This window comes from Pogona vitticeps, chromosome 2 (genome assembly GCF_051106095.1).
Source record: "Pogona vitticeps strain Pit_001003342236 chromosome 2, PviZW2.1, whole genome shotgun sequence".
Classification (NCBI taxonomy): domain Eukaryota; kingdom Metazoa; phylum Chordata; class Lepidosauria; order Squamata; family Agamidae; genus Pogona; species Pogona vitticeps.
This window is the reverse complement of record NC_135784.1, coordinates 78397399-78410882: the sequence shown is the minus strand read 5'-3', so window position 1 is coordinate 78410882 and position 13484 is coordinate 78397399. Positions and strand designations below refer to the sequence as shown.

The 13484-nt window shown below is 38.9% G+C and overlaps 1 protein-coding gene across 3 annotated transcripts in view; it reads right to left on the bottom strand.

Moving 5' to 3' along the window:
- The window catches only part of DNAH1 (dynein axonemal heavy chain 1), a 154708-nt gene that overhangs the window by 92506 nt on the left and 48718 nt on the right, over positions 1-13484 (bottom strand). For 2 of the 3 annotated variants that reach the window (XM_020803864.3, XM_072989779.2), the window contains exons 21-28: positions 9638-9802; positions 8866-8987; positions 8020-8125; positions 6278-6457; positions 5046-5186; positions 3685-3848; positions 2676-2789; positions 396-584 (exon numbers count right to left, since the gene is read on the bottom strand). In XM_020803864.3, the coding sequence (XP_020659523.3) occupies positions 396-584; positions 2676-2789; positions 3685-3848; positions 5046-5186; positions 6278-6457; positions 8020-8125; positions 8866-8987; positions 9638-9802 (1181 nt within the window). The remainder of the gene's footprint in view (positions 1-395; positions 585-2675; positions 2790-3684; positions 3849-5045; positions 5187-6277; positions 6458-8019; positions 8126-8865; positions 8988-9637; positions 9803-13484) is intronic. The other variant, XM_072989780.2, reaches the window with a different exon arrangement.

Below are 13484 nucleotides of genomic sequence, written 5' to 3'. Positions count from 1 at the left end.
CTGCCTTGTTACATTAACCTATGTGTGGAGTTATTTAGCATGCCCTCCATTCATAATATGCAAAGTAAACATGAGTTAAAAATGGAATTACAATTTAATCTATGTCAACTGGTACAATTAAATATTTATTTTACGTATTTATGATTTTCATTCTCTGGAACCAAGCACATTCCAAGCATAACATCTGTCTGTGGCTTTCTCAAATAGGTCCTATAAGAGGTAAAATGCTATGAAGTAAAATGTTCTGAGTCCTCATATGCTCCCACCTGCTCTTTGCCAGATGCAACATCACCCTGATTCTGACAATATGATTGCCAAACCATTCATTCACCTTGTTATGCCAAGATTCAAATAAACAACAAGATATTCAGATGTGGCATTGTATTCAAATGTACCTGGCTAGCCCTTTGAAGAATTTCCCCATTGCCATGAAATCCAGCTGATCAGAGCAATTAAACACAACAGTCTGGATGGCTAAAGCTTTTCCAAGATCCTTAGTTGTCTCTGTTTTGCCGGTTCCAGCTGGTCCTGCAGGGGCACCTCCAAATTTCAAGTGCAATGCTCCTGTGAGTGTCAGGTAACACCTATCACAAAGATTCAAATAACTTATGTTCTAGAAGGAATCCCAAAGTCATCTAGTGTAGCATTCACCCTGCTCATTAATATTTATGTTGTGATTTGCATGCACCAATAGGAGTTGGTGAGGGGCAGAGTTAAGGAGGGGTGAAGAACAGGAGGGAGAGAGTGCAACCAGTTTGCACATCAGGCACACAACATAATGTGACCAATTAGTTAGTGGTACTTCACAGTGAGTTATGTGATTTGTCTTACACACAAGTACGTATATTGCCAAAAGGATTCTGACTGGTTTTTCTCTGAGACACATATAAATCTCCCATTATTTATAACACTTAACTACCTTGTTTCCCCGAAAGTATGACCTAACCTGAAAATAAGCCCTAGTATGATTTTTCAGGATGCTCGTAATATAAGCCCTGTCCCCCAAAATAAGCCCCAGTTAAGTGAAACCCTGCCCTCCACCATTGTGCAGCAACCAGAAGAATATGACATGACTGTATTTGAATAAATGTGGATTGTTCTAAATGAAAAATAAAAAAATAAAACATGCCCTGAAAATAAGCCCTAATGTGTTTTTTGGAGAAAAAATTAATATAAGACCCTGTCTTATTTTGGGGGAAACATGGTATGCATTTGGTATATGCAAGCAAGGGATGTGGTGGTGCTGAGGGTTATGACCAGCAGTCATAAGATCGAATCCACACGATGGAGTGAGCCCCCGTCACTTGTCCCAGCTCCTGCCAAGCTAGCAGTTTGAAAGCATGTAAAAAGGTGAGTGGATAAATAGGTACCACCTTGGTGGGAAGGTAATAGTGTTCCGTGTCTAGTCACGCTGGCCATATGACCACAGAAACTGTCCTCGGACAAATGCTGGCTCTACGGCTTAGAAACTGGGATGAGCACCACCCCCTAGAGTTGGACATGACTGGACTAAATGTCAAGGGGAACCTTTACCTTTACTTTTACGCAAGCAATATAACTACGAAAATATTGTGGATTCACTATGACTCACACTGAATAGTTCCCTTGCTTGACAAATTGTTCCAGAATCACGTGTTCAAGGTGGCGCTTTCCAATTCATGCTCTCTGCTTAATTCTATCCCTATCTTCCCACTGACTTAGTCCTTGAGTGCCCCCTTCTTCTTGAAATCCAGCTATGGACTCAAAATCATACTGTCCATCAGTCTCTAGCTTCTGACTTTTTGCTGCCCTGTGAACATGTCTCTCCTACAATATATGTCTTCAGTTTTAGACTCCTTCATCAGGTCCTCATTTTCCTGTACAGTGGTGCCTCGCTTAACGATTTTAATTGGTTAAAAAAAATCGCTATGTGAAAACATCGTTAAGCGAAACACCATTTCCCATAGAGATGCATTGAAAACCGGATAATCCGTTCCAATTGGAACGGATTACCATCTTTAAGCGAAAATCCCCATAGGAAAAAACGTTAAGCGAAACCCATTGAAATGCATTGAAGCCTATTTCAATGGGGAAAAAAATTCACAAAAAAATTCAAAAAGACTCAGAACAAAGCCAAATTAAGTTAACGAATGTTTTATTAGGTGCACTAACGATTCCAAGCATTTTAAACATTTTTTAAACATTTTAGAATATTTTAAAAATAGCAAAAACGGGGCTGTAAAAAAAAACATTAAGCGAAACAAGGGGACCTAAAACTGTCATCGTTAAGTGAAGCATGGTCCCGAAATCGTTAAGCGAAAATCGCCCATAGGGAAAATCGTTAAATGAAGCGCAAGATTGCTCCGAAAAAGCCATCGTTAAGTGAATTTTTCATTGTACGAAGCAATCGTTAAGCGAGGCACCACTGTACTCTGTTCTCAGGCTGCTATCACTCACCTTGTCCTATGCAACATCACAGTTATCCTGAACGTCCTGAACAGTGACTCAAGTCATTGCTGTCACTAGCATGTTCTAAAATGTTTTTTCTTGGTTCTGTTTGGGGCCCATATATTCTGCAAAGAGTTCCAGACTAAAAGCCCTGTGCTTTAGTTGCTCATTGGCTTGAGCAAAAGTTGGAGAATTAAAAATATATAATACAGTTTGTAAACAATAATTAGATATACAAGAGATTCTACCTGTCAGTAAGTGGAGTGATCACCAGGCGCCCACTGTTGCCCAAGTATTCATAGCCATAGATAAATTCAGCATTCACTGCACGGATATACAAATCATTTCTTGTCCAGTAGTATCTAATGATAAATAAAAAGGTGAAATGAACAATCTGTACAGAAAAGAAAACAGCAAGAACGAGTAAAGGGTTGATTTAAACATCAAAATCGACATCACTTTACATCACTACAGTATCTGGCTCTATTTTGGTCATATTAAGAAAGGCCAGAATCGTACTAGCCATAGTTTATGCTTGCGTAAAGAACATCACGGAAGTCTAGGTGGCAATTTGCTGCTCATTGATAAGGTGCTGGTTTCATTCATAAGCGTGCACCCAACCATGCAATTTTCCTTACACAAGCATTGGTAGGATTCTGGCCAGTGTTTATTCTTTGGTAAACTGCATGTTTTGTCTGCATAACAGAGAAAAACTGGGTACTTCACCACTAAATACACAGGCCAGTACCCCATGCAACATTTCTGTGCATGGAACTCCAACTCCATAACCTAGGACAACACTCAGATGAAGTGCTGGTCCTGCAGGGCACGCAGCCAGTGGTTTGGTCAGATCTCCATGGCAGCTTCTACTGTGGGATCTGTATGTATGCAAATACTTAACAGAACATGAATCACACTCTTTATGTTGGGAGGGTCAACATAGAGGATTTTATCAATGAAACAACAACAACAACAAAACCAACACAACCTGGAAAAATAAAGGCGATGATGCCTCAACAAATGGCAGATAACTCAGATGAAAAAATATTATTTATTAGGGAGAGCATGAAGGTTGTCTGGTATATTTATCTGAGTAAAATAATACAATTATAAGCAAGTGAAAATTCAAGATGGTGGTTATAGAATTAATCTTATTATCTAAGGCTGTGTTTTGGTATGGCCCAATCTCTAGAACCACAATCTCTCCATGTTACTAGCATTTATAACAACAATCACAGGAAGCAGAATGCCCCTTACCTGAGCTGGGAAATCCATTCAAAATCATTCTCACTTTGGACATTCTCCTCAATAAGTTTAGCTGCCACATCTTTGGCATGAACTTCAATCACAATGAGAGCAGATAATATTGCCCGCTGCATCCGAGACAGTTTTCCTCTTACAAGTGCTACTAGGTCACTGAGCTGTGCCGGTAAAGAACAAGTCAGTCAATTCCTTGGAGAAAATAGATCTGCTTGGTATTCTTTAACCAACCATCTGCTGTAGAGAGTAAGGAAACTGTTATTCCTTAAAAGAAAGAAACTATAACCATATATTTTTGCTTCAAATGTTCTCCTTTTAATGGTTGTTGTGGGTTTTTCGGGCTTCTTGGCCATGTTCTGAAGGTGGTTCTCCTTTTAATTTACTTCCTCAATAAATTGATAGTTTAGTGGTAGGGAGAGACTGGGTCTCACTATTTCATATGTAGTGGTCTAAAGGTAGTGTGGTTGGTGAAACTAGCTTTAAAAAAGGAGCAAAGATCCAAAACATATATGCTGTTCTCCTTCCCAGCTCTCCATCCACCCAACCATCTTCTGACTGCTCTGACAGCAACTCTCCACATCTTAAGATCCTGCTATTAAATTTCAGGTAGGTAAATAGGAAGATGTATGCTGCAACCCAGGATTTGAGCCTGGATGAGCATGCTGAACTGGCCTTTACAATGGAAGTCTGGCTGAAGAGGTGGATGAAATGCAAACATCTTACATTTCTATCTACAGTATATTTAGGGAGTTACCCAGATCTATGCCAGGATGGTATTCCACAGCTTCAGCAGCATCACAAGGGCAGCCTTATTTCTTATGCTTACCTCTTGGCCACAGTGACCACTAAGGAAGGGTCTCTGAAACAGAATGCTGAATTTATCTAGGTAGCTCTGTTTGGGAGCAAAGGTGCCTCAAGATAACTAGGTTCAAAACCATTTATTCTTTACATGCCAAGAGCAGGACTTTAAATTTAGATATGAATGTACAGCTAACCAATGCAGTTGAAACAGAATTATAGGTTGTGGCCACTGGAGGTCACACAAAAAATTGACTGTTGCATTTTGGGACCAGCTGAAGTAGATGGATCATGGATAAGGCAGGAAAATAAAGACAGCAACTTTCATCTGACCTTAATTAGTATTCTTGTTACAGTAGAGCAGGATTCCCTATCAAAAGTGGCTCCTGCTGTTTGACTTCCCATCAGTATCAGGCAGCATGGCTAGAAATGATCAAGCTGAAATCTAAAACATCTAAGGCCTGCATCCAAGTGGGGGAGACCTGCTGCCGTGGTTGTTATGAAAGGCAAGCTTTCACTGCAGAAAAAATTAAATCCATGTGTATAAAATGATTTTTTACCTGAGAACTTAGCTGTGGAAAAAGTCTGGTGGACAAATCTCCAGCTTCTAGAGCCTCTGATACTTCTTTTGTCCAATATGTTTGGCATCCAGCAATAGTCACTTGTCCTGGCCAATCTAAGACCCATGTAGTCCGTGGAGTCTTTAAGAAAAACATATTAACTTATTAATTAGTACAAAGGTTAACTTTCCATTTCATCATTGTTGCATAACTACAATCTACCCATTTTTCTATGAGATACTACTGTTCTCAAAATACTTGAATAATGACATAACACTTGTTGGTGCATACCATATACAGAAAGTCTAGGGTTTTTTTACCTGAAATTTTAGCCCAAATCTGAAATTATCAATGAGTTTTATCTCTCTAGCACTATGTAACTTAAAAGTACTCATAGAAGCTCAGATTGAAGCTGCTGCCCAGAGAGTATTTTACAAATCTGAGAATATAAAAGTACCACAGTCCTCTCTGTCTGACTCAGATGGCAAGTGTCATCCATGACTTTGTAACCTAAAGCCTAGATTACTGTAATACACTCTGTGTAGGGCTGTGCTTGGTCTTTCTGAAAACTTAGTTCCTGTGAAACACTGCACATATTACTTGGAGCATGCTTCACCATTCTATATTGTATTTCCATTGTCTTCAAAGTGTTAGTTCTGGCCCTACAATAGTGTCTCCTGCTTTTTCCTGTAGCCTGCAGCACACTCTAAATTTGACTGAGATGCTCTTTTCATTTTACCACTTGTCAGCCAAGTAAAACTGATGTCACAGAAAGAGGGGGGGCTGTCCTTTAACCATGCAATTCCCTGTCTGAGAAAATATCTTCTAGAAATGGTATCAGATTTTTGCTTGAAAAACAGGTACTGGAAGTCCAAAAATAAGAAGATAGAAGGGACAGTCTTAATTTGTTGGGTTGTAATTTATTTCCTTGTTTCTGCACCCTGCAACCATGCTGAATATTTAAAGGATTCATTCGGCTTACTTCCACAATCCCTATCTGCACAACATAGTCAAAGAATGCTTTGAGAAGATGAAAAGTGCTTATTCTGGAGTAATCAGCACTATGAGCTAGAAGTAGGAATGCAATCATATCCACAATTAATATCAAAGCATACTGTTGGAAAGCCAGAAGGTTATTTTTTTTAAAAGATTACAGTAATCTACTAGCTACACCGCTTGTTTTTTAACTGAATTCCACAATGAAATATTCTCAAACAAGGTAAGACACTTACACTGGGATAAACTCTGATTGCTCTTTCAATGTTGTCCCGCACACTAGCCTTCATAATCTTCTCAACTTCTAGCAGCCAGTCTTCCACATTGCCCGTGGGATAAATAGAAACAAAAAGCTTCACTTCTTCCCCTTCTGCAGAATACATGTGTGTAATTTTGAGATCTTCCTGAAAGAGTAGCTATTGAGAAGAAGCACAGCATGAGATACTATGTGGAAAGTAACTGAAGCTTCCCTGTCTTGTACATGGCAATATCATAAGACATCAAATGCAATTTTTTAAAAAAGCAGACATCACATTTATTTCCCCAGAATGGTTGACCAAATTCAAAGGCATTGAAACTCATTTGGCATATTAAGAGATTCCCAAGATGTTTAATTTTATATAAAAGCTATGAAACATTTATTTCCATTTCCATCCACAGACTCTTTGCTAGCCAAAGCATGGAAATCAACTTGTTTAGGGTATAATCCTAATTATAAGTGGGTTTTGGGGTTAAATAATACTCTCTGTTTCTCTCTTTTGCACTTGAATATTAACAATAATGTGATGGATGTTTGTGAACAAGCAAGTTTACTTGTCATTTCAGGAATTGCTCTTCAGGAATTGCTTTGGGGTGTGTGAAGGCCATTTTGACCCCATTTTTCCACTAAATTTCTAAGCCTTTTTTAGAAGAAAAAATTATTTTAAACATGTTACAAATGAATTAGGCTCAGAATTCAATCAACATGACCACACTATATTCACTGTAAAAATATGTAATGCTAATAAGTTAGTAATTTTCAATGTGTTGAGGCCCCATTGCTGATGAAATACAATGAATTAAGATTCCATGAGTTTCATCTCCACATATGACCAGAAAGAAAGAGAAGAGAAGAGAAGACGAAAAGAAAAACAGTGTGGGATACACCCCACTCCCCCATTTATCTTTTTCGGCACAGAACAACATCAAAAATAATACACTAAGGATTAGATGTGACTCCAGCATCAGTGAGGAAAGGAGTCCACTCAGAGTCTTAGTCTGAATGTTACAGGAAAGTTCCATGCTACCAAACTTTACCCCCAAAATTGCATCAGCACCATGGATAGCACATTTAAACTTTAGATACAACACCAGAACAGCTGTTCCTAAAATATTATCTCTCCAGCCTCTCCAGTGTTTCACAGCTACATGCCTGAGATATCAGACATGCAAATAAAGTGGTGCTATTTCCCAAATGACAAGCAACAAAGCAAAGCAAAGCAAATTACATGGACTGAGGTAAGAAAGTCTGATTGATTGATTTTAAGTTAAAATATTTTTATCCCACCTTTCTCCTTAAAAGGACCAAAAGCCATCTTTTCCTGTTAAGTGGTGTGCTAGTTCTAGCTTTAGAGTCAAGTCTTATAAAGCCTTATGAAACCCTGAAAACTACAATCCAGCATAGTCAGGTGAGTTTTGTCCTCTAAAATTAAGAACAAAAGGAATATTGACTATACCACCTGACTATTGATTGTTTGTGCCTTCTTGTGATTCAATGTGACGTGGACAGACAGGTTGCAAGCTTTTCTTTTCCCTAAGAACTGATTGCACATTTCTTCATAGTGTTGCTGTTGCAAATGTGGAGATAATATTGCTTTCACTTTAAGACATATTTTGTACCCCCTGTTCTTTTCCCTATTTGGGTACATTGGTGCTGTTATTGCAAACATGGTAGTGCAGACAGAAATATGCTCCTGAAGGAAGAATAGTGATTATTTACCCGGGCAATATTCTCAAAACACTTGCGAAGATGAGGCTGTACAGCTGTGGGGTCCTTTGTCTGAGAAAGTATTTCTAACAGTTCGTCATCGGACAGGAAGTAAAACCTGGAAAGAAAGAAGGCTCTCCTTGGTCCTGTTCTCTAGATTACAAAATGAAAATGCAGAAAACTAAGCTCTAAACGATTTGGTTATAATCCTGAAAGCACTTACCTCTGAGTAGAACCATTTTATTAGCTGCTATTGCTGTGGGTCTGAAGTGACTAATGATGCCTTATAATTTATGGATGATACATTTATTCAGTGAAAGCCTATCCATTTGTCTGTAATACTGTATTTATTTTCATTACTAACTATTTTGTTTTTTTTTAATGAAAAAAGATATAGAGGTGCTCTAAAATAAATAAAAATAAAAATAAATGCATAAAGGAATTTCATTTACTACTGTCCTCAACTCTGCATAGTCCTTCACCTGCTAGACTGAATATCTAATAAAAATAGCACTTCCACATGTTTTCTTCATCAAAGAACCAACCCTAAATTTTACTGTTCCCCCACCCCCTCTTTTCCTCCCACTCTGAAATGCTTTTCTCTTAAGTAATGCAGCTTTGTAGTGAAGCCTTTCGAACATCTCCATTCCTAGAATTCTATTGCTGAAAGCATGAGTCACCATGATGAATTTCATTTCCCTTCTCAGATACAAAGACTCAGTGGAACAGTGGCTGAACATACCCATTGTCAAATGAGAATGATAATAAACCCTCCATGAATATGTACCCAGAGAGACTTTCAGCTCCTTTCCTCCTGCCCCTGGAAACATAGTGAATTATCTGAAACCACAGAATTACCTTGGAAAAGCTCCTCTCTTGGTTTCCAAATATTCACTTAGGCCTTTCTGTACCAGATCCAGCAGTTTATTACATTCCCGTAGCTTTTCCAAAAGTCTGGGATCAGGACATACATTAATTACCTGAAATGATTGGGAAAAGATCACTCAGCAACAGATCATTTATAGACTCTGAACAATTAGTCATGGGGAAGTAAAAGAAGAAATACTGAGAAACATCTAAAAATGTAAGAGAGTTTGTATTTTGGCCAAGCATTGCCACTGATCATAGGAATATTGGCTTTACACTATGAAAGAAAGGGCCTAGTACCAGCACAACAAAGTGGAGTGGCACGGAATGAGATTCAAAGAGTGACTACTATGGTTAACATGAATCACCAACTTTGGTTTGTGAGCCTACTTCAGTCTAGGGCAGGAATGGGCAGCCAGCAGCCTATGGCCTGATTGCAAATGCTCTCTGCAAGCAACCAGTACAGACTTCTGGTAAGAGAAATTGGTTCCTCCACTAATGACCAAGCGACAAAAGGTTGGGGAGAAGAATGGAACGATCCACTTTGGTTCTCACTCTTCTAGCTACTGACTTTGGTTCTGTCTCCTGCTGGCATGCATCCATGAGAGGGGGAAAACACCGGCACCAGGCAGGTTCCATAGCCATCACCACAACTGACTCTCCTTGAGCCCACCCATCCCAGGACAAACAGGGTAGTGTGGCTCAGTGGCTAGAGAGGGACCCCTGGAGCCACTTCACAATATGAAGATACATATCACCTCACCTCTCTGTTCTCATCAGCATTCTGCATGATCTTTCTCCACATCCTTTCCATAGTTTGGTAGCGTTTGCTTTCCACTGGCAATTGTCGGTTGATGTCTTCAGAGCTGAAAATGGGCTCCAGATAAAGCCAGGAGCGCTGACAAGTCAGCCATTCTTCCAACACATCCTAGTGGAAATATATCCAATTAAGGGATATCAGCCACACTATGATGAGACTTCAAATATTTAGAAGTGAAACCTGCTAATATTAAAAATACTGGAGTAGCTCAGGTTCTTTTTTTTTTTAAATAAAAGTAGCTGACAAATAGTATTCAAACTATAATCCACTCGCTTCATGTAAAGAGAGAAAAAAAATCCAATATTTAAGAAAATAACATGTATGCTACAATAGAAGTATTACTCTTTTCAGCTAACATCCACCACAAACCAAAAATAAAAACGCACACAAATATATGCAAAAATATATAGGCAAGCATGCTATGAAAAAAATGTTGAGCTTTTTTTTTGAGATATACCTCTAAAGTATTAACTAACATGCATAAAGACATTAAAAGAATGTAACTTTCAAGAATAAGAATTTTTGCATTTTTCAATGTAGTAAATAGTTGCCCACAAAAAGAAAGGAGACCTGCTCTAGGCTTGGCCTTTTGGCAAGGTGCTATAAGTCTAGAAAGAAATGTACCAAAAGGAGATTATTTAAAGGACAACTCAATAGATAATCCATGACATGTCACAATCAAAGACACAACGCCTTCAATTAACTGGTCCAGTGTATTAAAGGATGGACATCCTTTCCAACGAGTCTATGTCTGGAAAGCTACAAAGGGAAAAAGTGCTGCATCGTAGTATCAAGCATTTCCACATAATGTCAAGGAAAGTAAAATATCTGGAAATAAATCCAAATATTTGTGACAATAAAACCACGGCAAAATCAAAAGGATAGAGAAAAAGGCAAACCAGCTCCTGTAGGTGCAATTTATGTCTGTGCCAAGTCCTGAAACCCTTGAAGAATTATTGCAACATGTTCAACTTTCAAGGGTATCAGTATGTCCAAGAGATGACAGCATGCATCTAGGATTGTAGCTATAATGAAGGGATAGTGGCTGCAATTCTATTGGCCGTTATTCTGCTTAAATCGCACTTCAGTCCACTTCTTTGGCCCAAATGTTAAATTATTTCACAGCACCTCCTACACGTAGTGACGGATTTAGTGAGGAAAGGATCTTTTGTGTGTGTGTGTGTGTGTGTGTGTGTGTGTGTGTGTGTATGTGTACAAAATAGCATTAAGACTTTTAAAAGGAGCTTGCTTCAGTGAAATAGCACTGGAACAGCAATGCTTTTATGAAAGCCTTGACAATTGTGCCTTGGCAATTATCAGTTTGATAAGATTTATGGGGTAATGAGGATATAATCTTTCCAAAGCTGATATGCCACCCAGTTGCTCTAGATAACAAGTTGCTAAGCTATGGCAATGATGCTGATGTACTAAAACATTTGAAGCAGGTGAAAAACATGTTTCTTCTTCAAGAATGATTATATAGGCAACAGATAGGGGACTTTTAGTGGGTGGGGGAGTGTTGGGGGATTTTCTAGTGGGTGGGGAGTGTTTGGGAAATTTTATGTGTGTGCATGTGTGTCAGAATATAGAAATTTTGTAGGCCTGAACCTGAATAAATGTATTATTAACGAGCTGCCATTGTGCACAGATGTGAGTATGCTGAGTCACTCTGAAGATGATGCAATGTCTGGAAATAAGAAGACACCAGGTGCAGAAGATGAAGTCATGTGTCTTCTGATTGGACTAGAGATGCCATGTATATGTATGTAAGTGAACAGTGTCTATGTATCATTCTCTTCTCTCTCCACCATTTGCTGCAATCCACTATGTCCGATTGTGTAATGATGTCCTGCCATGCTGATGTGATGCCTGCCTGTAAATACTTGTAAATACTGTAAATACAACCGTCTTGCAAACGAAGAAGAACTTCTAAGTGTCTTCAATAACTCTGCGTTTTCCTGTCACCAAATCCTTGACAATGTGTCTGGTCTCTGGGTGTCTGTGAATTTCATTGTATGGGTATACTGTGTATATACTTACAATGACAGTAAATAAATAAATAAATAAATAAATAAATAAATAAATAAATAAATAAATAAATAAATAAATCTTCATGGGTTGTGGTTATTATGAATGGCAGTGCAAACTTCAGTTGGGGTGATGGGCAGAAAAGTGAAGCAATCAACTGAAGCACTGCCAGTCTGTAACACTCCCAAGTGGACTCTTGCACAGTTTTATTTATTTTTATTTTTATTTATATCTTACTTTTCCTCCAATGAGCTGAAAGCACAGTACAGGCTCTACTGTTTCCCACAATGACTTGGTGAAATAGGTCAGATTTTCTTTTTAATTACTCCCACTGGTTAAGGAAAGATTAGTCAATGACAGCTCTGGGCTGACACAGAGGGGGCCCTAATTTCAGGGCTTCTCTGACCAACTAAAGACTTTGGATTCAGCTAAGGCTGCCTCTGTCCTATCCCACTCCATTTCATTGCTTTCCATTCTCTTTGGACAAGGAACAGAGTGAGATTTACACCCTTAGAGTTTTACACGGACAAAGTGTCTCGAATGGACTGCCCACCCTCAGCAGTGGAAGTGGACGTCCACATCACCTTCAAGGGCTGGCATGACAGGTTTAGGCTTGCTCTGCCCATTGCTTGTAATTAAATGAACATAGATTGGAATCTCCACCAAAAGTACATTTCAAGAGATACGGGAATTGTAAAAAAAAAGTTTAACATTTAAATATGATTATGGATTATTCTTCTGGAAGGTGCTGAAAAAGGGAGCCTCAAAAATCAAAGCTACTTCAACCTCTTTGGTGTTGGATAGCAGGACAAATGATTTTCAATGGTCTAATGAATCTTTCTGTGATCATAACACATTAAAAAAAAAATCTAGATTCTGAACTCAAGAAAGATCTGAGAGGCGCTCATCATTATCTGAAAATTACTTCCTACACCCAAAATTCCTCCAAAATTCCTCCATCTCCAAACATCCCAATTCCCGCTGACAAGAAGGAATGACCATCCTCATGTGCTTTTACCACACCACGGTATCAGAACAGAGCACCCAGCATATGTGTTATTTTAACTGTGTAGCTCTAGCAGATGGACCACATTATAAGGGGGAATTTTGAATGTGGACCAGGCCATAGTAGAGCACTGTTTCTCCCCAGCATGCACAGTAAGACTGCAAGCAAACCTTACTGTTAAAAACTTATTCTGGTATCCTTTCAAATGTTTCTTCAGCCCAAATAATGCTGACGATTTCTTGAACATATATCAAGGATGTTCCTTAAGGCCCGTGGTTCCCAACCTTGGATCCAGGTATCCCTAGAAGAAAACTCCCTGAACCCTTCACTTCCAGTTGTGCTGGCCAGGATTTCTGGGAGTTGAAGTTCAAGAACATCTTGGGACTCAAGAATATAAACCACTGCTTTAGGCAACAGATAGGGGCAGGGCAGCCTTCCAGATATTCTAGCACTACAATTCCCATCAGCTCTGGGCAGCATAACTAATGGCAAGAGATGCTGAGGAGTGCAGTTCAACAAACCCTGGATGGCCATTATATTCCTGATCTCTATTTTGGGCCAAAGTTGAAAGCCGATGAGATAAAGCATAACTCCTTTCTTAGGACTTAGGGAAAATTGTGAACCAACACATCCTTGCTTTCATAATGTCACTGAAATTAGAGTTTATTATTTAAGGAAAGTAACACTTCTCAACTGGTGCTAAATGTGGAATGTCAGGCTCCAGAAGACAGATTTAACTCATGTTAATTTAGTTAA